The 25,713-nt window shown below is 54.3% G+C and overlaps 2 protein-coding genes across 8 annotated transcripts in view; one reads left to right on the top strand and one right to left on the bottom strand.

Moving 5' to 3' along the window:
• ARHGAP44 (Rho GTPase activating protein 44) overlaps positions 1-1,527 on the bottom strand; it is a 115,757-nt gene extending 114,230 nt beyond the window's left edge. For 3 of the 7 annotated variants that reach the window (XM_075903495.1, XM_075903491.1, XM_075903494.1), the window contains exon 1: positions 1,072-1,527. In XM_075903495.1, coding sequence (XP_075759610.1) covers positions 1,072-1,124 — 53 coding nt within the window. In that variant the 5' untranslated portion in view covers positions 1,125-1,527. The remainder of the gene's footprint in view (positions 1-1,071) is intronic. The other 4 variants (XM_075903498.1, XM_075903492.1, XM_075903496.1 and 1 more) reach the window with 2 other exon arrangements.
• A 10,577-nt stretch (positions 1,528-12,104) lies between these two features.
• The window catches only part of FBXW10B (F-box and WD repeat domain containing 10B), a 30,054-nt gene continuing 16,445 nt past the window's right edge, over positions 12,105-25,713 (top strand). The window contains exons 1-9 of the mRNA XM_075903504.1: positions 12,105-12,577; positions 12,693-12,814; positions 15,121-15,863; positions 17,365-17,556; positions 17,801-18,019; positions 18,121-18,248; positions 19,835-19,957; positions 22,140-22,249; positions 22,954-23,157. Coding sequence (XP_075759619.1) covers positions 15,323-15,863; positions 17,365-17,556; positions 17,801-18,019; positions 18,121-18,248; positions 19,835-19,957; positions 22,140-22,249; positions 22,954-23,157 — 1,517 coding nt within the window. The 5' untranslated portion in view covers positions 12,105-12,577; positions 12,693-12,814; positions 15,121-15,322. The remainder of the gene's footprint in view (positions 12,578-12,692; positions 12,815-15,120; positions 15,864-17,364; positions 17,557-17,800; positions 18,020-18,120; positions 18,249-19,834; positions 19,958-22,139; positions 22,250-22,953; positions 23,158-25,713) is intronic.

The raw sequence follows: 25,713 nt of genomic DNA on the forward strand, positions 1-25,713 counted from the left end.
CATGCCGACATGCCCCTGGGCAGCCCCACAGAACCCAGCCAACGCTGCTGGGCTCCTTGTGGAATCAGAAACCGGCTCCGGCCAGGCACCAGCCCGGTTCAGACGAAGGTGAATTCGGTGTCCAAGCCAAAACTCGGAGAAAATGACTCAGGGTCCAGGCCGGCAACAGTGCAGGTACGACAGACAGTCAATCAAAACCACAGCACAGCCCACGGTGGCGTTCAGCGGGGACTACACAGCGCCTCTGTAATCCATCAGGGCAGCGCAGAGAACCGAGCCAGGCCTGGCCACTACACAGCATAGCTAGCACTCCAGGTCCACCACGCACGCCAGACCTCTGCCTGCCAGAGGGCAGAAGCCGAACGTAGCTGTCCCCAGAAGAAGGGTCTGACTTGTTTGTGCCTTTTGCGAGTGGCAATCTCCCTGCGGGTGTGGCTAAGGCCCCAAGCCGGCCACAGCCATGACCCCCACGGAGCCCCATTTCGCTCCAGGATCAGGGCCCGATTCCAGAGCCCAAAGCAAGCGTCCCTGGCTGGCTGGGGTGCACACTATTTACGGCCGGGGGCTCCTGCCCGCTGCCGCGTGCGCACACGCCCCCCACCAGTGCCCGCAGCAGGCGGGTCTCTCTGGAAGGGCAGGTGGTAGGAGAGCGCCCGCAGACCTCACCCTCCAGAGGGAGAGTGCACCGCCAGCGAGCCAGCCAGCCAGCCAGGCACATGCGGAAACCCCATGGCACCACTTCCACGGCCCACGCCTAACACCGCCCACCAGGCGGGCGAGCAGCCGAGAGCCACAACCTCTGCCCCCCCCCCCCCGCGTGGGGTGCCACGGGCGCTGCCCTCTGGCTGGGGCAGGGGCGAGGAGGGGGGCCCGGAATAAGGCGATGGCAGGGAGAGAAGCAACGCGGACCCTGCGGAGCTGGGGAAGGAGGGAAGCGCCACACAGGTGCGGGAGCTGCGAGGCCCCTCACCGCGCCAAGCCCAGACGCCCCGGGGAGGGGCGCGGGCGGACGGCCCTGGCTGGACGCACGGGAGGGGGGGTCCCCAGGCTGCTGCCCCGGCCCGGCCCTACCTGCCCACGGTCTGGTTGGCGAGCTGCCGCATGCGGTTGAATTGCTTCTTCATGTCGGCGGCGGCCGGGGCGCTCGGGGCGGCGGCGCTTACATGGCTCCTGCCGGGGCGCGGCGGCGGGCGGAGCGGGCGGGCTGGGGCCGGAGCCCGGCCGCGCGGCGCTGCTCCCGGGCGGCGGCAGCTCCCGCCCCCCGCTGGCTCAGCGCATCCTGCGGCATGGGGCTGGCGCGGCCCCTCCTGCTCCACCGGCGCGTTGCGCTGCGCTGCGCTGCGGGGGCTCCGCGGCTGCTACTGCGGCTGCTCGCCCGGCCCGGCTGGGAGACGTAGTCCCTGCCCCGCGCCCCGCCGGCTGCCCGGCCCCGGCTCAGGGCAAGGGCGGCCAAGCCGAGGTCCCTGCGCGCAGGGCTTCTCCAGACCGGCCCTGGCAGGTGCACGTCTCGCCGGCCCTTAACCAGCCGCAGGGATGGAGCCTCCACAACCCCCCCCAGCTCAGCCGGGGTTCACCGCCCTGGCAGGCAGGAAGTTTTCCCTAATGTCCAACCTCAGCCTCCCTGGCTGCAGTTCAAGCCCCTGGCCCGGCCCTGTCGCAGGGGCTGCAGGACCATTGTCATCCCCCCTCCTTGCACCTTTCATGTGCTTGCCAAGGTGAAACATGCTGCCCTGGGGGTGCCTGACTCCCCTCCACTCCAGGCCCCGCCCCCACTGCACCCCTCCCTCTTCCCCACCTCCTCTCCTGAGAGGGCCCTGGCTCGGCTCTTCCCCCTCCCTCCTGGAGCTGGAGCCCTTGAAGCAGCTATTCCTGGAGGCACTGGGGGAAGAGCATATGCGTGGGGGCACCGTTGTGCACGAGGTGTGGGGGGAGGGGGTGGGGGAGCGTGGTTCCCATGGGTGCTCCAGCCCCACAGCAGCCATGGAGGGGCGCCTATGCGTGCCACTGATGGCTCCTTCCTCAGTGGGGCGCTTTGCATTTGTCCTTGTTGACTCTGGGCCTCTGTCCTGCAGCACGTTCCCTCGCTGTGCGCCAGGCGGTCGGAGCGCGGAGACACCAGTGGCGGAGCCAATCTGGGCAAGCGGCGGGAAATCCCCCTCCCACCCAAGCCGGCAGCGTTTCCACGAGGTGTGAGCCGATGGCATGTTTGTGCAAGGCTCCAAGGGAACCAGCTTCGCATCCTTAGGGGCACGTGTCTGGGCTCAGCCTGGGACGGGAGAGCAGGTTCCAGGCTCGGGATGAAGGTCGGACAAGACCCGCTTGTCGAGTGACACAAGCGCAGGCGCATTGGGAGGACAAGCAGCTTGGCTTCAGCTCTGAGCATTCAGCGCCTGTGTCATGCCAGGAGCTCCCCGCACGGTGTCCCTCTGGATGGAACACTGGGGGAAGTCCGGAAAGCCCCAAAGTGTCCTACCTCCCAACTTTGCAAGGAGGTGAGGCGTGAAAAATTGTTCTCCTTGGCCTCTGATGCTAGGACAAGAAGTGATGGGCTTCAGCCTACACCTACCTTGCTGCAGTTGGACATCAGGAAAAACTTCCTGCCTGTCAGGGTGGTGAAACACTGGAATAAAATGCTTGGGGGGGTTGTGGAATCTCCGTCACTGGAGATATTTAAGAGCAGGTTGGATGGACACCTGTCAGGGATGGTCTAGACGGTGCTTGGTCCAGCCGGGGGGCAGGGGACTGGACTTGACGGCCTCTCGAGGTGCCTTCCAGTCGTACTGTTCTAGGATTCTGATTTGCAGCCAGCAGTGACTCCCAGCCAGATATATAAACCAAAGGGCTATTGGTCGCCTGGAACGCAGTGTAGAACAGAGCTTGTTAGGAACATCAGCAAAGTTCATCTTGGGGAGACCCAGAGCTCGTCCCCTCCTCCTTGGTCCCAAACCTGGCATCTGTCCAGCTTCCAGCAGCCAGGTAAACTGGCACCTGGCCTCCAGCACACTCTGCTCTCCAGCTCCTCCAGCTGGCTCTTGCAGAGGATGGGCCTCCGCCTTCAATTGCCAGAACAGAGTTAGGCCATCGGGTGGGCCCCGTCACACCGGGGTCCCTGTGAGCTGTGCACTTTGCAGCCACTCAGGAGAGAGCCCAGAGCACCCCCAGCTAGGTTTGGGTTTCTTCAAGTGGTGCACATTTGCACATGCCTCAGTGCACACATTTATTCTGCACCCGGATGGAAGAAACCTGCACATAGATAGAAAAGATTACTGGGAACATTGGTCACACGTGCCTCCAGGCGGTCACAGCAACAACAACACACCCTTGTCCCACCACCTAAATACTTGTACAACACATAGGGGAAACTGAGGCACCCAATATTCATACCAAACGTTACGAAAATCCCCACTTTGTCACACTAATGATGGAATCAGGAGACTTGGGGTCAGTCACAGCTTGGTCACTTACCCACTGTGTGATAACTCTGAGTGTCAATTTCCACATCTGCAAAGTGAGATTTGCCCTCCCTGGGGATGTGCGGCTGCTAAGTAGTCTATAAGTGGCCAGCGTTGTTGTTATCTCTGAGAGGCAAAGCACCTGCAACCTCCATTGAAATCAGTGGGAGTTTTAAGGATTCGGCTCTTCTTGTGATGCAGGCTATTGTGTGTGGTTCCCACCTTACAGCAGACAGCAGAACTGAGTCTCCGAGTCCGTCTTTGCTCAGTTAGACACTTGCAGAGACGGGCCACTCTCTGAATTTGACATATTTGCTTTTTATGTCTTTATTTGTGCTTGATGGGCATCCCGGAGCATCACTGGGAAATCAGAAGACACAAGCAGTGCGGCCTGTTACCGCAACACAGAGCGCCCCATCTACTGGTCAGCGGGTGTTGTGCACAGGGCCGTGCTCACACAGCAAAGGATGCTGAAGCATAAACAAAGGATGTCTGGGCCTCTTAACGAACGGGGGCAGTATGGCTAAATTGTTTAACAAATGGATAAACCCCCAGGCATGTTTATTTCAGCTCTTTGGAGGCCCAGGAGAAAAATCCGTGTTTGCCTTGCTGGAAAAGCCAGAAATTCCCAGTTCAGGGTAGAGCTCTGTCCTCAACTCACCTTGCTGAGCTAGCGATTGGTTAACGCCTGCAGATTGTACGGGGCAGCGTAGTGAGTGAAAAATCCTGCTTCAGCGGCATTTTCTCCTCCCTCTCCCACATCTGATCTGAGGACTCAGGCGTGTGGGGGGAAAGGATTTAGAAAAATGGGATCTGCAAACGCTGTCGGATTTTTCTGGGGTTCATTTTCTTCTCCAAAGTATTTGTTTCCAGTAGGAGAATCAAGGACAATGCTGAGAACCATACCACGCCGCCGTGTGCATAAACGGAACCAGTAACAAGCCAGGGTCTTCACACCAGTTTAGGGGCCCAGTCCTTCAAGCACCAACTTCCAGGGAGAGCTGAAGGGGGTTCTGACTGCAGCATGCTTACGGGATCAAGACTTGCAACCCTACAATAACTGAGCTGGGGGCCATTTGGGAAAGGAAGCAGATTTTATCAGCAATCTGCTGGGAAGAGCATGAAACATCAAAACCAGATATTTCAGCGACATCCGCGCTTTCGGGCAATGTAGCCAGCTGGTGGCGGTGGAGAAGGAATGACCCTAACAATGAATCGTATTAATGGCGCACAGCTAGCCCCGGTGTATGAGACACGACTGATTTGGATTTTGCCCGTGCCTGGGCCTTGTTAGGCCCAGAATCCGGCACCTGGCTGGCACCTTTCCTCCGTGAAGGCTTTACAAGCACTCCCAGTCCGGCACGCAGCTTTCACAGGAAGCACAAGCTACCGGCAAGGCCCTGATCCTACCCCGGGGTCTGATAGCATGGAGTCTTGCCCCCACAGGGAGATACCAGAGTCAAGGACAGTGGAGCCCAACACAAGACCAAGGCCTAAGAGTGCAACTCAGCTGCCATTTTAATCCCTTGGTTTTACTCACCTGGAGCTACTTAAGCAATTTCCCTTTTGGGAGGAAACTTTCCATGCTTGGCCTGAGAGCGAGAGCGAGCGAGCGAGCGAGAGAGAGAGAGAGAGAGTGTGTGTGTATGTGTGTGTGAAATAAACACACGTTAATTTCATTTCCCCAAGACTGTTGTTATTTGTGGACTAGAGGGCCCCTGGTGCGTGGTCGTGGACAGCTGCCGAGTATGCGGCGATCCCAACTTTAACGAGTTTCTAAACAAAGGCCTTGATCCAGCAAAGCCTCACCCAGGTGCTGAGCCGTATGCCCCACTGACGGGAAGCGTGTGCATCAGCGTGGCAGGACCCGGGCCTATACAGACAGGGCCAAAGGTAGGAGAAAGGAAATGGAGTCAGCGGAGCGGAGCAGAGGATCTGGCGCGGGAGCATCAGAAGAGCACAGCCTGGTGAGGGGGTTCCAGACACCAGTCCAGTTCCCAGTTGTTTCCCTGGGGCTCGGCCTGTTTCCTGGGAAATGAAACGGGCCCGGCAAAGCCGCTCAGCCCCGAGTGGAAGGGATGAGCAAATCCTGCAGTGACAGGCACGGGCTGAGGGTTAGAGACGTCAGCAGCAAGGGGGCCACAGGTTGGAATCATACAATCCTAGGGCGGGCAGAGCCCTCAGGAGCCATCGAGTCCAGCCCCCTGCCCAAGGCAGGACCAATCTCAACTCAATCAGCCCAGCCAGGGCTTTGGCAAGCTGGGACTTAAACACCTCTAGGGATGGAGATTCCACCCCCTCCCTAGGGACCCAGCCCAGCGCTTCACCACCCTCCTAGGGAAATAGCTTCTCCTAATATCCAACCTGGACCTTCCTCACTGCAACTTGAGCCCATTGCTCCTGGCTCTGCCATCTGCCCCCACTGAGAACAGCCTCGCTTCAGCCTCCCTTCAGGAAGTTGCAGGCTGCTCTCAAATCCCCCCCCCTTCCCTTCTGCAAACTAAACAAACCCAAATCCCTCGGCCTCTCCTCGTAGGCCATGTGCTCCAGCCCCCTCGTCATTTTTGTTGCCCTCTGCTGCACTTTCTCCAATGTGTCTGGGCAGCCCGGATATTCAGCACATGTGGATGTTTGCAGGATCAGGGGCACCGCTAGGAGCAAAGTATGAACCACTCAGGAGATGTCCCAATCCTGGGGAGAGCTGGCCCAAGATTTTTGGCACCCCAGGGGAACTCTAACTTTGGTGGCCCCCATTCAATATAGACAAAAATGAATGAAGCGTTACCTCTATTTCTCGGCATTCGAACTGAACGATGTAGGCAGTGGTCAGGCTAATCTCGATCCCGCTGTCACGCCACAGAGTGAAACCACAACACGGAACGTGCCCAAGCCACTTACTAGAGTTTCTGCATCTGGCCAGATGATCCTGCTAGGGTAGGATCATCAGCCACTCCACTGAGCACATCTTAGACCATGGCTACACAACTTTGGAAGCCCCAGGGGCCACAATGATACTCCTAGCACATGCCGACTTAAATGTGGTTGCATATGCATGCAAATATATGTAAATATATGCAAATAGCTTCTTTCCCACAATGCCCTGGTGCTCCCAGCACCTCCTCCCTGCGGGCTAGAAATGCCGACACCGTGTATCCATCTGTTCCAGCCAGCCCGTCCGCTTGCGTCTTTCAGTGCTCACCCTGCCTGGGAGATGCCTCGCCGTTGTGGAGCGCATTCCCAGCAGAGGCCACGTTCAAAGGATCCCACCCATGTGCTGAGCCCTGCTTAAACCCAAACCACTCCACGGGCCGCAAACAAACGGGCCATGTGTTGAGTAGCCCTGTATTGGATGTTTCCCTATCTAACTGCCACCATCTAGATCAGTGTTTCTTAAACTTTTTAAGACCAAGGAACACCAAACAATAATTTTTTTTATGAGGGACACCAAGGATTTTTTGTTGAGCAAAAAAAAAAAAGTTATTGAACCAAAAAAAAAAAGGTCACCTGCCCCTTTAAGGGCGGCCATTTTGAACTCTGTTGTTCTCCGCGACACACCTCTGACTGCTTCGAATACAGTTTAAGCAACACTGATCTCGTTTGACTTACTGGGCGCAGAGTCAGGGAATGCACACGGATGCAAAGAACTTCCCTGTAGTGTGTTAAACTTGAACCCCGCACCGTATATACCCATTGCCCCACGGCAAAGAAACGATTTGCCTCCAAACAACGCCTGACAGCGTCACTGAAACCAAATTCAGGGAATGTGACTGGCAAGGAACAAAAACCACCCGAGGATCTGTTGCTATTATTCTCGTTGTTGTCTTTCTATCTCTCCCACCGTCATCGCCTTGGCCACAGAGGTTCACGACAGATAATAACCCTTCACGGTCTCATAAAACGCAGCCAAAACCGGTCATATCCATGCTAACCGGTCATATCCTTTGGTGGTACAGCCCTCCCCGCACCCCGTTCCTGTGTGATCACTTCAGCATTAGCCTCTGCTGCCGATGCCGACACATCTGCCCAGCGAACGAGCACTGTCATCAGCCTGCTGACTCGCAGCTGGGGTGCAGACCAGACCGGCTGACAAGGATTTTGCAGAGGGGGTAGCTTGGCAGACTTTCTCCCGAAGAGCCTTGGCGAGGAGCGGAACCAGCCCATTTGGCAGGGTTTTTCAAGGCAATGAACACGCGTTTCATGGTCACCGCTGTTCCGCAGATGCTCCTTCCTGACGGGGTCAGACTGCTCCGTGTTCATTCTCTTTTCAGACACGTCCCTTCAGGTGCAGCTCAGCCGGGCATTGCTACAGAAAGAAAGGGGAAAAGGAAGGAAATGAGATTTATTCAGTGCAAACACATCCCTTCCTGTTCTGCTGGGCGTCTGTCTCCTGGAATTTAGCGGGTATCTGGAAAGACAGGAAAAAATCATGAAAAAAATATCTGTCGAAGGCCACCCCACCCCCACGCCACAGCCCAAACCACACACAGGGAAGATGAATTTTGCAACCTGGTTTTCCAAAGTCCGGTCTAAATTTGGTCTCATGGCAGTGAGGGGCTGATGTCACTGGCTAGCCGGGGTCCTGGCCAGATTCAGCTCTGTTACACCGATGGGAATCTGGTGTGTGCCACATACGGGACAGGATCTGGAGCACAGCACAGGCAGGCAGCTGCTCTCCGAGCTTGCACACAGATTTCCAATGCGTCTCATTTCCGATTGGCAGAACGACCCTCTCTTGTCTCCCCAGCACTTTAGGGCACTGTAACCCTCTGCTATTCCTCTGCTGGGTTTTCCCCTGCCCCCCAGCTGTGTGGTGCACCTCAGTCCTTGCTTGCAGACCACACCCCCCCCGTCAACAACTCGGAGACCACACGTGGGGTTGGGCCATCGGCCGATTCCATGCCACAGGCTCTGTCGGGATGGGAAGCGATTCAAGGGCTGCCAGTGTTACATGCAGGGTAGTCAAGGACGGAGATGGCAGGGGAGAGAAACGTTTCTGGGTTTACGGAGGGAACCGCCTGTGACGGAGCGTTGGGGTTTCCCCGTCTCCTGCACCCCTGTAGTGGCACGAACAGACTCCACCAGCCAGTAGAATAGAAGGAGTTTATTGCTTCTCCAGGATACAGCATAGCACAGTTGTGATCTGGTTACAGGAACTGGGGCTAAGGGCCTCAGTGCCCCCCCTTGAGATGGGGGGTGGCTGGGCCCTACAATCCCAGCCCCCCTCCCTAGCTCCTTCTCCCCTGCTTCCCAGACCGAAACTACCACTCTCTTCCAGCCCTGCCTCCCAGCCAGGGCTCCACTCCCCTTCTTCCCATTGTTCCTCTCCCTGGGAGATCACTGGTCAGACAGGTTCGCAGCCCTCTTGCATTATGACTCATCCCCTGCCCAGCTGGGCCGTGCTGCAGCCAGTGCGGGTCACCCACAGCCCGCTGCCCAGCATAGCAACCAGCAAGGTACCCCCATTACGTCATACCACCGGGCTCAGCTCCTTCCAGAGCAGCGCCGGGATCCCGCAGATGGGGGCCTGACTTTACCGTGAAGTTCATTCTTTTAGGAAAATTAACCTCGGGACCGATGCAGCTGGAGCTGAGGATGCTTCCCCCCCACACACACACTTTGCAATTCATGGCAAAATATGCCACCTGCCACCCCCGTTTCCACTTGCAGAGCACAGAGGCCGATGGGGAAAGGGCCCAGCCAAGTTAATATCAAAACACCCGCTGCCTCCAGTGGCCGCAGGATGAGGCTCAAAGTCCTCCGGGAAGCTGCTGTGTTGTGTCATGGCTGTTGCCTTTGTGTTCAATGGCCCTGGCTTACAAGGCGTGGAAGTTGAGAACCCTGTCTCTAGGGCTGGGGCACTCAGAGGTCCTGGTTTACACCAGTGGGGGGCCAGGCCCAGAGTTCCCAGCTGGTTGCCGTTGAAATGCCGTGCGGCTGAAAAGGAATTGGAAATCTCTAGGGAGGTAGGCGGGAAATACCATCCCCCCAAGGGAAGGCCCCCGGAGAGCTCTCAGCCTCTGGCTGACAAAAGGGCTCTTGTAAATTAATGAGCAACAGAAGCTGCTCTAAGATCAGTTACGGGAGACCCCTCCTTGCAGGACAGCCAGTGCGGTGCAAGAACGGAACAGAACAGTTCCCATCCGAGCCGGCGCTCTCCATCCCGCAGTTTCAGGGAGGCCCAGAGATGAATTATTACCCGCTGCCCATGAAGGACTAGACTCCAACTACACTGGACTGGCATCAAGAGACTGGAGTCTATTCCCAGCTGGGCGGCTGGGACACTTTGGGGAAGCTGAGGGCACCGAATCCCCGGATGACGGCGTCCGGGTCGGCGAAGTGGACCACCCTGCAGAGCAGCACCCGGTTGATGGCCTTGACCACCTGCGGAGAGAGACACAGCAAAGCCCCAGTGGGGCATGCAGGGAGAGGTCAGTCCTCCTCCTCCACCAGGAAGCTCTCCCGCAGGGCTTCCCGGATCCAGACGGCCCCCCGCTGGGCTTTCCGGACGGCGGCGGTGCGGGGCTGACCGTAGTGGCCAGCCATGCGGTCAGCCTCAGCCATCCAGGCTGGCAGGAAAGCCTCCCCCTTTCTCTCACATAAATTGTGGAGCACACAACATGCTGCCACCACGGGAGGGATGTTGTGCTCGGCCAGGTCCAGACGGGTGAGGAGGCATCGAAAGCGGGCTTTCAGTCGCCCGAAGGCCCCCTCCACCACGATGCGGGCCCTGGTCAGCCTGGCATTGAAGGCCTGGCGGGAGGGATTGAGGTGCCCCGTGTAGGGCTTCATCAGCCACGGCTGCAGTGGGTAGGTGGCATCCCCCACCAGGCACACGGGCATGTCCACGTCCCCGACCCTGATGTGGCGGTCGGGGAAGAAGGTCCCGTCCTGCAGCCGCTGGCACACGGAGGAGTTGCGGTACACCCGGGCGTCGTGTGTTTTGCCAGACCAGCCCACATTAATGTCCGTGAACTGTCCCCGGTGGTCACACACGGCCTGCAGGAGGATGGAGAAGTACCCCTTGCGGTTGACGTAACGGGACGCCTGGTGTTCCGGGGCACGGATGGGGATGTGTGTCCCGTCGATGGCCCCCCCGCAGTTGGGAAAGCGGAGGGCACCGAATCCCCGGATGACGGCGTCCGGGTCGGCGAGGCGGACCACCCTGCGGAGCAGCACCCGGTTGATGGCCTTGACCACCTGCGGAGAGAGACACAGAAAAGCGCCAATCAGTGGGGCGCCCGGGTGGCTGGGAGCATTCGTGCCCTGGCAGTGCCCCGCGCCCCACGCCCAGAAGCAACCCCCGTAGTGGCGTGTAGTACGGCCGGGACAGACCGACCCCTCCGGTGCGGGGCGCTTTCGCCTCCTCCCTCCCCCCCTTTGTCCCTGGGGCGGCCCATCCCCTCCTTGCAGCCCCCTTCCGCCCCCGGTCCAGTGGCCGGCGAGTGCCGTACCTGCATGAGCACCGCTCCGACGGTGGATCTCCCCACGCCGAACTGGTTCCCGACGGATCGGTAGCTGTCCGGCGTGGAGAGCTTCCAGAGGGCGATGGCCACCCGCTTCTGGAGGGGGATGACGGGCCTCATGCGAGTGTCCCTTCTGTGCAGGGCAGGGGCGAGCCACTCGCAGAGCTCCAGGAAGGTGTCCGTCCTCATGCTGAAGTTCTGGGTCCACTGTCGGTCTTCCCAGCGCTCCAGGACGATGCGGTCCCACCAGTCGCTGCTGGTGTCCAGACGCCAGACGCGGCGGGGCATGCCGTTGCCGGGGCGCCGCCGCGGCTCCTCCACGGCCCCCAGGGCAGCCAGGAGGCAGGGGGCTGACGTGCACCAGGAGGTGCCAGGCAGCCTCCAGCCATTGCTGGCAGGCTTGCAGCATCAAGTCCAGAAAGTGCACCAGAAGGTGCAGGGCGAGCCCTGGCTCCATGTTGCCACCTGCGGCGGCGTCCCCGAAGGGAAGCACCGACACACACAGGCGCAGGGACCAACGCTTTGCTGTCCCTCGGCGAGGTTGGCAAGCAAGCGGAAAAGCTGAGAACCGGCTGTCCGGGGGGGTCCCTTTAAGCACGAGCCTCAGATAGCCTCAGACAGCAGCCACACAAAGCAACTACTGACCTGATGCCCTGCCAGAACCGGTTTCAGCTGCCCTTAAATGCCCCCCTGCGTCCAATCAGTGTGGACGCGCTAGTTCGAATTAGCAAAACGCTAATTGGAACTAGTTTTTAGTTCTAGATGTGTTAGTTCGAATTAGCTTAGTTCGAATTAACTAATTCGAACTAAGTTAGTTCGAATTAGCGCTGTAGTGTAGACGTACCCTAAGAGTCTTGCCCACATGCTCAGGGTTTAGCTGATCGCCATATTTGGGGTCGGGAAGGAATTTTCCTCCAGGGTAGATTGGCAGAGGCCCTGGAGGTTTTTCGCCTTCCTCTGTAGCATGGGGCACAGATCACAGCTGGAGGATTCTCTGCACCTTGGGGTCTTCAAAGTATTTGAAGGCTTCAATATCTGAGATCTAGGTGAGAGGATTATTCTAGGAGGGGTGGGTGAGATTCTGTGGCCTGCACTGTGCAGGGGGTCAGACTAGATGATCATAATGGTCCCTTCTGACCTTAAAGTCTATGAGTCCGCTGGTCTTGAGTTCTTGTTTCATTTGACACGTTTGTACGCAACAGGCCGTGTTACGGAGCCTGTTACCGTGAACAGCTGGAAACAGCGGTTTTTGCAAATGGTGGGTTATACCCCTGAGAGGGAGAGTGCCACAAAATGCAACCGGGAGCCATGGGGGGTAACAAAGCCTTGAGCGTTATATTATAAAGCAAAGAGAATCTTGTTCCTCCTGTCCCTGCAAATCCTTCCCCTTCCCCACTAAGTATTCTCTATAGTAACCCTAAAAAGGCTGTGAAAATGTTTAACTTCAGACAAGGGCTTGGCATCCTGGAAAGCTGGAGAACACGGACTTCTACACATTAGGGACAGCTTGTTGTTCAAGTACAGTTAAGCACATGGCTGGTGCTTTGCATGATTGGGGCTTAGGAGAGAAAATATATTTGTGACATTTATTTCACTCATTTAAACTTTGTTTCAGAAAGCAGAGTTTCTCTGGGCAACCCCTGCTAACTCCTCCGTGACCTGGTAAGCTAGCCGGGTGTCTTTTAAAGACCAGGCAAATAGTTCCACTGCTAGTAAGTGGAATAAAGCGACCGTTGTATTGTGTTACAGTCTGGCGTACTCTCCTTTCTGGTTTCAGCAAGCTCCCGTTGTCATTGCTGGCCCTCTAGATGGCAGCATCCCCATGGATGGGAGAACGATAGAAACGAAGCCTTGGAGGAACACAGGAGAGCCACATCAGAAAGGATGGGCATGGGCGAGGTATGGAAAGTGGAGCCCTGGGCATTAGATGGAGACTTTCCCGTGCTGGCTGTGCCAGTGAGACCCGGAGCGACTCTGTGAACAGCAAGGCAGAGCGTCGGGTGGCTACGGCTGGACGGACACACACCTTTGGCCACACAAATTGCAGAGCAGAGAGCGAGCGAGTGAAAGGGAGACTCTAGAGATTGCAGGAGTTGAAGGTTCACGCCAGGAGGCCGGGGGATGGGGGATGTAGGCAGAAGAGAGGAGCAAGGCTGCTTTTGAAAATGTTATGGATGAACTTCAGCCCAGCACCGTGGGGACATGAAAGGCCCACAGGGCTTCAAGGAGGCTGGGGTGCTCTCTGCTGCTGCATTGTGACATCGTGGGGATTGTGTCCACTGTGTTCACTCTGGTTTTGCATTCACTGTTTGCTTGCTGTGCTTTGTGTGATTCTCCTGTCCTGAGCTGTTCAGGATTAACTCTGTGCGGGTGTGCCTCAGTTTCCCTGGGCACTGCAGCACTATCTGCATGAAGAGGGGGGAGGCTGGGCTTGACTCACGGTGGAAGTATGTTCAGTCTCCCACCCCCTGAGGACCAGGTGACAGCAGATAACACCTTGGGCCTGGAAGCAGGACAAAGCAGGAGGCGGGGTTGCCTGGGGGACTGTGAGCAGTGGCTGTGAGTGTGAGTTTGTTTCCAGCTGGCGGAGGGAGAAGGGAGCCTCGCTGACCTGGGGGGCTGGGGCTCTGGACCCCCCTATTTCCACGATGGGTTGTACTGACACAAGTCTGAGCTACGCTGTGTCCCTGTGAACCAATAACCCTTCTGTTCTACCGCCGGCTGAGAATCACGTCTGGCTGCGGATGTGGGCCCGGGGACTCCCCCACGCCCCGTGACGTGTGCGGAGAATTTTGCACGATCCCCGACAGTTACGTTCTGCCGTGGGAAAATCCCAGTCCATGGACACAACATCCTGGACCGTACTGAACAGGGATGTAAGGGAGGAGTCGACTACCCATAAGCCTATGCTGTTTACTGGGGAGTCGAGTCGACTGCTCGCTTCTCCTGCCCCCACCGTTGCCTCTGTGTCAGTCCTGACTTGCACCAGCCCCAGGAGCCATCCCCGCTGTGGCTCTGTAGTCGGAGCCGGGCTGCCTGCACGCTCAGCTCCTACGACATTTAAACTGCAGAGCCACAGCAGCGGTCGCGAGCGCCCCTCCCCCATTATCGATAGATCGAGTAGTCGATGGAAATTCCATCGACTACCCAATTAGCTAAATAATCGCAACTGACCATCCCTAATGCTGAACAGGGGACACAGGTTTTTGAGTTCTCACTCCTAGCTCGAGACACTGCCTTTACCAATATACGGTTCCACTGGCTTCTGCTGGGCTACTGATTTAGCCTGACGCCCGTGTTTAGGTGCTTTCTGATTTGGGGCCAAAGCTCACGTTTCCTGGCTGTTTGAGAGCATTGCTTATGCTTTCTGGCAGCAGGAGGCTCAGAAAAGGGCGCCAAGCAGTTCCCTATGACCTAAAAGCTCACTATCTCTCCAGTCATATTGTATATTTCATGCATTTGCAATTTTCAAATTGTCTTTTGTATTAAGGAAACTTTAAGAACATAAGAACATAAGAACAGCCATACTGGGTCAGACCAAAGGTCCATCTAGCCCAGTAGCCTGTCTGCCAACAGCGGCCAGCGCCAGGTGTCCCAGAGAGGGTGGACCAATGACAACGATCGAGCGATTTGTCTCGTGCCATCCCTCTCCAGCCTCTGACGAACAGAGCCAGGGACACCATCCCTACCCCCATATTGACAAACTTTACTACTTTTCAGTCCCCTGTGCACAATGCTTTGCTTCGCCAGTTTTAGACTAAACCCCACAGATCCCTCCAAAATGCCTCAAAACAAAGCCTCAGGAATATAACTGCTTAAGATATATGCCCCTCAAATACCTGCAGTTGCACTTTTTTCAGTAATCAAAACTGCAGAAAAATCTCCCTTCTTATGCAAATTTCTTTGCTCCAATTTCCAGGAGTGCAGGACCTTTGTGGGGACCAGTATTTGAACCAATTCTAATAAAACCAGATTTCCTTCAACAGAAATACTGACAAAAATCGCCATCATAAAGAAGACACTGCAAACTAGATACCTTTTGTACGAATCCAAGCGGAGGATAGTTGTTTACTTTTTCATATTATCCCATTCCTGTCTTGATACTGGAACAGTGCTGATATTACAATCTATACGGTAGACTAGCTGCTACCATATTTTCTTTGTGCAGATTCTAGGAGGTTTATGGTATCAACGGTGTCTCCTAGGAGTTCTGTACAATCAAAGACGGGAGTTCTACAGAGAGCCGGGTGTGATGCGGCTGCTTCACCCATCGCAGAGTCCCGCCCGTGTCTTAGTGTGACTTTTAAATGCCGCGGGATGGAAGCAGACAGTTAAGGAGCGGGTTATGCTCCCCTGCGTTTCCCATTGCCCAACTCAGAGCCTGCATGCCGAATCGGACCCGAGACGATGAAAGACGCCCCCAAGGACCTGGCCAGCCTGGAGTACAGGCTGGACTCTGCTCCTCAGCTGCGCTGTGAGAAGAAAACAGACTTGGTGCCCGTTTGCCAAAGTTGCGAGACATGTATCTTGGCTTGGAAGGTCTTCTCCACCAAGGAGTGGTTCCTGCGGGCCAGCAATGCCTCCCAACGGAAGTTCCTGGTGGGGATCGTGAAGCGATTCAACAGCCTGGATTTGCTGAACTATGCGGAGAAAGTCCTGCAGAGCGCCCACGGGAAGGATTTCACTTTCAGCCGCTCCCGCATCAGCCCCAGCTTCAGAGAAGACCCGACCGCATCCACGTCCACGTGGGACCGGGCTTTGAACACAGAGATGCTAGAGCAGGCCATGCTGGAGACCTGGAAGTGGTTCAGACACGGTTCCTACTGGACGAAGGCAAACTACACACTGCTCTTGTTGCAGATGTGTAGCCCGAAGTTACTGTTCATGGCTGCCAACCTGGTCCGAGTCCGCCTGCTCAGGGAGCAGAGTGCCAGCTCCAGAGAAACAGGTAACCCGCGTGACGGCCTGGGTGGCCGGAGCGAGTAATCCCTGGCTTTCGGGACGAACGAAGGCAGCAGGATAGCGCCAGACTGTGACTCCCTCCACACTGCCCCAAGTGCCATGTCCGACCAGACCGGCCGCAGTTCCATTGTCGGCCCCCTTGCCCCAGCTGAGTTGCTGCACGGCTTCATGGAGGCCACTTGCAGAGCATGGCTCTAATGCACTCGGCGGGCCGGTGGCCCGAGTCCTGGGGGCCTCAGCACACTTTCTGTGGGGGGAAGGGGAGTGAGGAAAGCACACTCTGTGCATTTCATCTGGCTAGTGAGCTCAGCCCTTGGACTTGCCTGTGATGCTCCCTCTCGGGTGGGCTTTTCCCCGTGGGCACTAGGGATGGAACAGTGCAGCCCATGAACTGATAAGCAAAAGCGTGTGGGTTAATGCTACAGACTACACGCATCCACCCACCCACGACAGTTTTTATTGGGCTGGCCAGCAGCCTGGCTCAGTCCTGGCTCGCGCCGGGTCCGGGACCTACCCCCACTGCAGCTCTGCATTTGAAATGTATTAGGAGCTGGTCAGGCAGGCAGCTCGACTCCGTTCCAGCCCGCGCCAGGAGCTCAGACCCACCACCCCCCTGCCACCCCACACTGGGCCTACTGCATCAGAGGCAGCAGCGTGGGGCAACAAGCAGCCTGTCTAAGAGGGAAGCCGGTTTTTAAACTGGCTCCCCTTGTGGACCAGCTCCCGCCTGGCACCCTGCGCTGCTGCTTCTGATACAGCGGCAGCAGCGTGAAGTGGCAGGGGGCTCCTCAGGAGTGGGGCGGGAGCGCAATGGCTGCCGGCCCCACCCCCGGGGACTAGTAACCAATAAGAATTCACGAGGCTAATCGACCAGTCAGTTCACCGATATTTAACATCCCTAGCAGGGACATGTTGCACCTGCATCCATTGAGACCACCGGAGATCCTGGAGAGCTTGGACCGCCGCAGTTTGAGGATGAATCATTTTGCCCCAAGCCTGCGTGAATGCTCTTCCCTCTCCCTCCCCCCCCCCGCGCAGGGGCTGTTCCCCAGGTCCCGTGGCGTGGGTGTGAGTTGCACGGGCGCGCAGTGGCAGAGAGCGGGGCTCAGTGTCTTCAAATATGGAGCCTTGCGGGGAGGAGTGGGCCATGCTGATGCTCCAGAGGGGGGAGGAACGCAGCCCAGAATGCACCTGGCCGGTTGTGCTGTGCAGGACATGGAGGTCGGGGTGGGATTTCTTCCTGTCCCTCTGCAGTGATCAGCTAGCCTCCGATCATTTCCCAGTGTGGGGTCTACTGTGCCAAAGACCTCCCCGCGAAATGGTGGAGAGATAAATACTCATTGAAATCTCCCCCGACAAAATCCAGAAGGAAACATTCCTGCGCTAGTCAAGGGGAACGAAGCCGGTTTAACAGGCCCCTTCCGCCTCGGTCTCTGTGGCCCCTTGACTTAGCTCTGTTTGACTGGCTTGCTCCTATGTTTCCACAGTTCCTTCCGAGGAAGAGGAATTAAAAATCACCGTGGTCATCACTGAGGCCGAAAGCAGCGTCCTGCCAGAGGAACGCCCAGGGTCCAGCTCTCAAGTGCATCTACAACCCGCATCTCAGTCCTTCCTGACTCCCTCCATAGCCGTCGAAAGTGGAATCTTATCGGAAGGAACCAGCCAGATCAGTGAAATAGGTACCGTCACAAAAGTGCGGGGTGTTCTCTGAGAGACTTCACAGCCCAAGGCGGGGGAGGTTGTGTTTCATGAGGCGCCTTCAGCTGCCATAGAGCTCAGGGTACTCAAAATCTCCCTCAGAGCTGTGGGTGAATGAGAAATGAGGAGGCGCAGGTTTGGTGTCCGAGTCTGATATTAGGGATGTATCCCAAGGCTCAGGGTCTCCAGGCAGTGGGTAACGTGCTCTTGTTTCGGCTTCCCCAGGCCTAGGAGTCCTAGGGCAGATACCATGCTTCAGTGCCAGAGAGGTGGTGCCCCTCTGTCGTGAGAGAGCTGCCTCAATGGACGAGGATATGTCCACTGTATCTTTGATCGACCCAGCCCTTGCCGCCGACCCTGCGTCTTTCCAGTCAGCCACTGGGATCTACAAGTACAAGGACTTCATCCGCAGCCTGCCGACCCACCTGTCCAAGTACATCCTGAGTATGGCTCCTCTTCCTTCCCACACACAACTGCCCCATGGGCCCATCGATGCCATACGACCATAGCGGGGGGTTAACCTGATTGTCCTTGCCATTCTCCAGGGTTTCTGGATTCCAGGACCCTCAACAGGTGCACTTCCGTGAGCCAGCACTGGGCTCTCCTGGTGAGACAGGTCAAGCAGGAACAACTGGTGCGCAGACTAGTCCTGGAAGAGATTGTCTATTTGCAGGTACCGTGCCTTGGCGTTTGCCTCCTCTTCTGCCGTCACGGTTGTTACCGTATAGCTCCTTCGCCCCTAGCCAAGGGGTGGGAGGACCAACATGCCTTCAAGCTGGTTTCTCCTTCCTTCTTCCTCACTCACTCTCCAGAGCCAGGCGCATGAGGGCCTGTCTACCGTAGGAAATTATTTCCAAATAACTTATTTTGAAATAATAACTCCCCAAAGAATTATTTCAAAATAGCGTGTCCATACTACGGGGAAGCCTTGAAATTAGTCCGGGGCAGGCTCCCTTAGGGTACGTCGACACTGCACCATTATTTCGGAATAACTAGTGTCATTCCGAAATACAATGTGAGCGTCTACACAGCAATTCCGTTATTTCGAAATAATATCAAAATAACAGACGGCTCATTCCGACTTCTGTAAACCTCATTCCACAAGGAATAACTCCTCTTCCGAAATAGCTTCCACACAGGAGCATAAAAGTACTGAGACCTCTGTGTGTAGCAGCATGTACTGAAGACCCCTAAAGGGAAAGGCTTGAAACCCGACACTTGGGCTAAAGACTTACATCTGTGGCTACTATCCTGCCACTGGGCTTACGTTAAGAGCAGAGGCAAATCCCATGAAGGGTCAACCTTTAAAATCACACTCCATGGTGCAATTCGTGTGAAGGAAATTCGCATCGAAGCCTGCTCTGTTCACAAAGACACTCCAGCTGATCCAGCCACGGTTTGGGGCTCTGCCCTTAGAGAGTTTCATTGGGAGCCCTACATACTTGGATGGGTTTGACTCCAAATTTTGGTTGAACAGGGCAGCTTGGGATGAGATGCCCTTTGAGATGTAGGGTTTGGTTGGATTTGGTCTGAGCCAGTCTGGCCGTTCTTATCTTCTTACCCCATGCACAAAAAACGCCAGTTGTCGCCCTGCATGGTGATAATTCGTTTCAGGCTAAGTCACCAGTACTTGTGTTTCAAACAAATCCAGCCATTCTGCCAAGCTTCCTCCTCTCTGATAAGGTCCCGTTATTGCGTACTGTGCGGTATGCAGCTACAAATCTATTTCTGGAGAGTCGCGTCTTTAAATAGGAGGCGGAGCTGGGAGACCACTGCTGGCAAATAAAGACGTCTTAGTCATTATGTAGCAATGAAATTGCCTCAGAACTGGTTTGGAAAACATGACCTTGATCACTAATCTCAGCCCCTGGCGATAAAGGCACCACGCTCCTCTCTAAGTGAAAACACCCCCATGAAAACTCAGGGTGTGCCTCTTGCCGACTGTCCTATTTACATCTCCCGCAATCCTAGAAATAAGCACATGCACAGCAGATCTGAGACACAGCCCAACCAGGACAAACTGGTGTGTGAGCACCGGCTCTGAGGAGCAACCCTCCAATCACACAACAGTGTGTGCAGCCCAAGGTGCTTAAGAAATTCACCAATAAAAAACCAGGGTGTCTGGTCAGCCTTCGGGTACAAGCAGAGTGCGTGGAAGGGTCTGTAGTTCTGAGGAGAAGTGCTGCTTTGTAGCCCCTCCCTGGCTGTCCATGTAGCCGAGGCGGTAATGACACCAACTCCCTTTGATGTTTATCCCAGGGGTCATGTCCTAGGGGAGTCGTTCCCAGTTACGCTAAAATGACCAACGTGGTAATCCCAAGGATAACTAAAGATGGGGACATCATCCCAGCACGAGGCCACAAATGGAAGCGCAGAACCAAGGTAAGCTGTAGCTACATCCAAAGAACCTCCATGGTTTCTAAGGTAAGCTAGAGCAGCCTCAGGACTGCTCTCATTTATACTTTGCTTCCTATGGCCCCTTATGGAACTTGGGAAGCAGAATCATAAAAAATTAGGGCTGGAAAGGACCTTGAGAGGTCATCGAGTCCCTCCCCACACAGAAGCAGGGCTAAGCAAACCTAGCCTGTCCCGGAGAGATTTTTGCCCAACCCGTATTTTAAAACATCTAAGGCAGTGTTTCTTAAACTGTGTTCCTCAGCACACCAGTGTGCCGCAAGGCAGTTGGAGGTGTGCTGCGGAGAATAACAGAGTTCAAAATGGCTGCCCTTAAAGGGGCAGGCGACTTTTTTTTTTTTTTTGTTCAACAAAAAATCCTTGGTGTTCCTCATAAAAAAAAGTTATTGTTTGGTGGTCCTCAGTCTTAAAAAGTTTAAGAAACACTGCTCTAAGGACAGGGATGCCCAACCTCCCTTGGCAACCTAATCCAGCACTTAGTGCTCCTGACAGAGCACCCTCACAACATCTAGCCCCAATCTGCTTGGCTGCCAACTAAGCCAATCGTTTCTTGCCCTGCCCTTGGTGCCCATGGAAAACAATGGATCGCCCTCCTCTTTATTACAACCTTTTACATGTGTGAAAATGGTTATTGGGCCTCCTCTCAGTCTGCTCTTCTCTTAACTACACACACTCCGTTCTTTCAACCCTCCTTCATAGGTCGAATTTTCTCGTTGTGGTCAGTCTCCCCTGGACTCTGTCATTGAAATCCTCATTGATTTCAATCTTGTTGGTTTCAGAGCAATTTTCTAGTTGATCTAGATCGTTTTGAATTCTAATCCTGGCCTCCAAAATTCGCCCTGCTCCTCTCAGTTTTGTTTCCCCCCACATTTTATGTTGACTCCATATTCCATCATGCAAACTGTTAATGGAAAGACTGAATAGCACCAGATAAGACACCCCCTCAAAACATCCCTTTGATAAGTCCTCCCAGCGGACAGTGGATCATTGATCACAACTCTTTGAGAGCAGCACTTCAGCCTGTTGTACACCCACCTTACAGAAATCTCATCTGCCCACTTTTCCCTAGACCACTAATGAGAATGTCACGTGAGTTAATAAAATCAGACAGTCTCGTGTCTCCTGCTTCCCCTTGCCCATTCTAGGCCTGTCATCCTGCCGAAGGAGATCAGACTGTTTTGGGATGATTTGCTCTTGACAAATCTGTGTCGTCTCTTACTTATCACCTTATTCTTCCCTCGGTGCTTACGCATTTGTTGTTTAACACTTTGCTCCCAGGGCTTTCTGGGTATCAAAGTTAGGGTGATTGGACTAGAATTCCCGGGCTTTCCCTTCCCCCCCTTTTCAAAGATAAATACCATGATTTCCCTTCTCCAGTCCTCTGTGACCCCTCCCTTGGCCCTGAGCCATGTACATCGCTTACTGGTTGTAATTCATTTTGCTCCTTAGTCTCTCTGATTTTGTCCCTATGGTTTGTGCTCTTCTTTTATACTCATCCATAGCAATTTGTCTGAGCTTTTACTTTCTGTATGACTCCTTTTTGTGTTTCAGGCCATTGAAGAGCTCCACATGAAGCCATGTTGGTCTCTTCCTATTCTTCCTGTCTTCCCTCTGCATGGGGACAGGTTGCTGTTGTGCTGTAACATTTGTATAGATAGAGCCAGGTCTCCTGAACTCCTTTTTCGTTTAATTTCTTTTCCATAGGACCAGAGCTACCAGTTCCCTGCTGGTCAATGTCTGGGTTTTTCCCCAATGTCACTCCTTCCTTAGCTTATAACCACGAACTGTGTCATTTCGTGATCTATTTCTCTCCGCTGTCTTCCCCCTTGAGATGCTCAACCAGTTCCTTCCAGTCAGAATCAAATCTAAAATAGCCCCCCCACCCCGGTTACTTTTTCCACCTTCTGATACTCCGACTTGTCCATAACACGTTCTGAGAAGAACCCTACTGCAGTGTACCCCAGGGAACACCCCTGCTCTGCCCCCAAAGTGCCCTCTGGCAGGGGATAGGCTGGTGTATAGGGCAGATTCTCTGGGGTCAGTCCCCCATCATCCTTAAGGCTCTTTAGTATAACTGAGGAGGAAGAGCGAGAGGCCATCTCTTCCCAACAGAGTTATTTATTCCTATTTCCTTTCTTTCTGGCTGTAGGAGGAGGACAACCTTCAGGCAGCTTACCGTGGCCAGATGACTGAAACTGTCCAGCTGGAGGAGAGAAACATTTTCTGCGGCTCCTATAATGTCCGTGTCCTCACAGACCAGTATGTACATAAGGGAATGAGGGGAGTGCTCTGCTCTGCTGTGCCTTTGCCTTTGAAATGTACAAGCACCACCACGGCGCTTGTACATTTCAAAGGAAGAGGCACAGCAGGGAACCCCTGCGAGTGGGGACCAAACGGTCCGGCTGGCGTGGGTCCCCTGCTGTTGCGCCTCTCCCTTTGGAAGCTACAAGAGTCGCCCAGGCTTATCGGGTGGTTGACCAGTCGCGTACATCCCTAGTGCGAGAGGAGGCATCTCAGGTGTGTGCGCGTCAGGGTGTATCACAGGAGGGGTCTCTCGGTGTGAGTGGACATGTGTATGAGCAAAACATGAACTAGGTCTATTGCCATACCTTATTCTTGCAAGAACTGGCACTTAAAACACAATGGCAGGGGGATCCCAACCAAATATGACCTTGTATAAAGGTATTGTAGGGACTCAGTTTCAGAAATAATGGGGTGAACAGTCTCACCGTGCCACACCCGCTTCCCTGCCATGGTTTATCCCCTCTAGGCAAACATCAGCTGACACGTTGGGTCTCAGCAACCCTCCTGCTGGTACCTGGAGGGGTTTCGTGTACCTTTCCAGGACAGCTAAGGCACTGCGGCACCCGAGAGATGCCCGTTAATAACAGCTTACAGCACTTTCCTGGCTAGCCTGCAGCACTTTAGCAGATGCTCTTCTCAATCTCGGCTTGCTTGCTCAGGCCAGATCCACACAGGGTCATTCACTACAGCGGTGGCAACTTGCTCGCCATTGGCTCGATAGATCGGAAGATCAGGTTCCTGGACGTGCTGGAGCTGAAGGAGATGCCTCTTGTGATCAGTGGCCATGCCGGGAGCATCAAGGCCGTGTTCCTCAACGAGAAGAAAGGGTTCGTGCTCAGTGCCAGCTTCGATCTCAGCATCAGGTGAGCCCCCAGGTGGAGCATCCATGTGGGAAGGATCTGTTGCAATGACATTCCATAAAGCATAAAGCCCCAAACCCAACCCAACGTTGGGAATTTGTTCCAGAACCCGCCCCACCCCCATTTTCTGACCAGAATAAGGAGCGAGGAAAAACACGACCTAGATTTCCACGTGCCCTCCCCTTGTTCAGGCAGCACATTCTTCCTCTGTGTGTGGCAGTTTCACCCAGCACTGGAAGAAGTAGCGAAGTAGCCAGGGAAACAGGCATTGAGCTATGTTTCCAATTAGCATCTGGGCTGCATCCTGGCCCTGCTGCTGTCCAGTCCAAAACCCCCATTCAGCTCAGTAGGACCAGGAGTCCACCTCTGAAGTCATAGAACCCTAGAACACTAGGACTGGAAGGGACCTTGAGAAGTTATCGAGTCCAGTCCCCTGCCCTCACGGCAGGACCCAGCACGGTCTAGACCACTCCTGAGAGGTGTCTGTCCAACCTGCTTTTAAATATCTCCAGGGATGGAGATTCCACAGCCTCTCTAGGCAATTTTTACTAGGTAGGAAGTTTTTCCTAATGTCCAACCTAAACCTCACTGCTGCAGTTTAAGCCCATTGCTTCTTGCCCTGTCCTCAGAGGCCAAGGAGAACAATTTGTCTCCCTCCTCCTTGTGACACCCTTTTAGATACTTGAAAACCGCTCTCATGTCCCCTCTCCGTCTTCTCTTTTCCAAACTAAACAAGCCCAATTCCTTCAGTCTTTCTTCACAGCTCATGTTCTCTAGACTTTTAATCATTCTTGATTCTCTTCTCTGGATCTTCTGCCATTTCTCCACATCTTTCTGACTCTTCCAGCTTGATTGGAAGACAGTGTAGAGGCAGCTAGCTGTGAAGAGGTTACATTGCTCCTTAAAGTTTGGGAATGGAAAGTCATAGGAATGGCCAGACTGGATCAGACCAAAGGTCCATCTAGCCCAATGTCCTGCCTGCCAATGCCAGGAGCCCCAGAGGGAACAAAGAGTCATTTTATGTCTTCTCTGTCACTAATTCCTAGGAGTCTAGTGGTCCGCTGCCAAAATCGCCGTGTTATGCCCATGAGCGGAAACCTAAGTCAAGTGCTCCAACTCCAGGACAGACTGATTTAAAAACAAGGCAATTTATATCATCAATTTAAATCATGATTTAAATCACCCCCCCAAAAATTCATTGCTTTAAATCAAGTTTCCCACTCATACGACTTCAGATTTTTTCAAACAATGGTGCAAATCTGATCACTAAACCATGTTACTTTACAGTTCAGTTTAGCATTTTACAACATCCAAGAAGGTACACTTTGTGTCATTTTTTAGACAACTTGATTTTATTAATTTAGGAAATAGTCCATCATACTCATTAGCTGTGTCAAGCTGCAGATGTAAATGTTTTACATTTGGCAAGTTGTCGGCTGACAGCTGTCCTTCAAATTTTATTAACTCTAACAGACACATGTACAGTTTCCTTAAAACTTCTACAGCTAGCTCTCATCTTCCCCATCCCACTGTCATTTTGATGCCTGTCTAATTCCAAGTTACCGAAAAAGCCAAGACGGTCTGTACTTAGAGTGTGCTTAATTTGGAGTAAGCCCCATTGAAAACCAGTACGGGATGGACTTATACGGTCTGTGACCTGGCTGATCCCAAAATAAGAGGTGTGTATTATGTCATATAAAATAAGAAAATGACACTCAGTGGCAACTGGCAATTCTAGATTTCTCTTACTGCAGCCTTCTGTGCTGTACACTTGGGTGCTAGACTCTAAGCCTAATTAAACAAGCCACATGGATTAGCTAAGCTCAACTTTTTTTTCTAGCGACATGCAACACGGCAAACAGCCAGCTGGGAATTGACTTGTTCAGTCACACTTCTACTAAAAGGCAGAGAGAGAGGCTTGAAGAATGCTGCATCGCAAAGTAGATCCACATTGTTTGTCAGCCATAGCCACGTCTTCCTCCACGGTGTTTTCTCCCAACAAGCCATTTTCCTTATGATGTTTCCTGTTTGCAGCTAGCTCCTGCGTCTTCTTCTTGCCCTGCTTACACGTGGCGACGTTTCCTTTTTTACCCAGGGCACGAATTCCTTCAAGCTATCCCCAGATAAGGTCTCTTTTATGCCCAGAAGCCAGGCCAGTTTTTCTACAGCAAAAGTGTAGGGGAGTATGGGAAGCTGTGTGTATGCTGAAGAATGAACGTTTTCCCTTTTCCTTTCCAGTCCAGTCCACTCCACTCTTCCTTTCTGTCCTTTCCTGCCTCTCATCTCGCTGTCTTCAGACAATGTCTTAACTAGGGCTGCCAAGCTTAGCCCAGCTCCACAACCACCTAAGCACAGAGCAGAAACAATCCTTTCCAGACTATGTCTGTCTCTGCACACCTCAGTCTGCCGAGAAGCAGAAATGGAAAGCCCAGAACTTTCAAGCAGCAGGAGCTTGTTAGGTTGGACAGACTAGAGCGGCCCATGAAACCATATTGAGAAACACATTTACTGGCCACGCAAAGAGCAAAACGGAGCCAATGGGAGCCACGAGGCTCCGTG

The sequence above is a fragment of the Pelodiscus sinensis genome, chromosome 20 (genome assembly GCF_049634645.1).
Source record: "Pelodiscus sinensis isolate JC-2024 chromosome 20, ASM4963464v1, whole genome shotgun sequence".
In the NCBI taxonomy this organism is placed as follows: Eukaryota; Metazoa; Chordata; order Testudines; family Trionychidae; genus Pelodiscus; species Pelodiscus sinensis.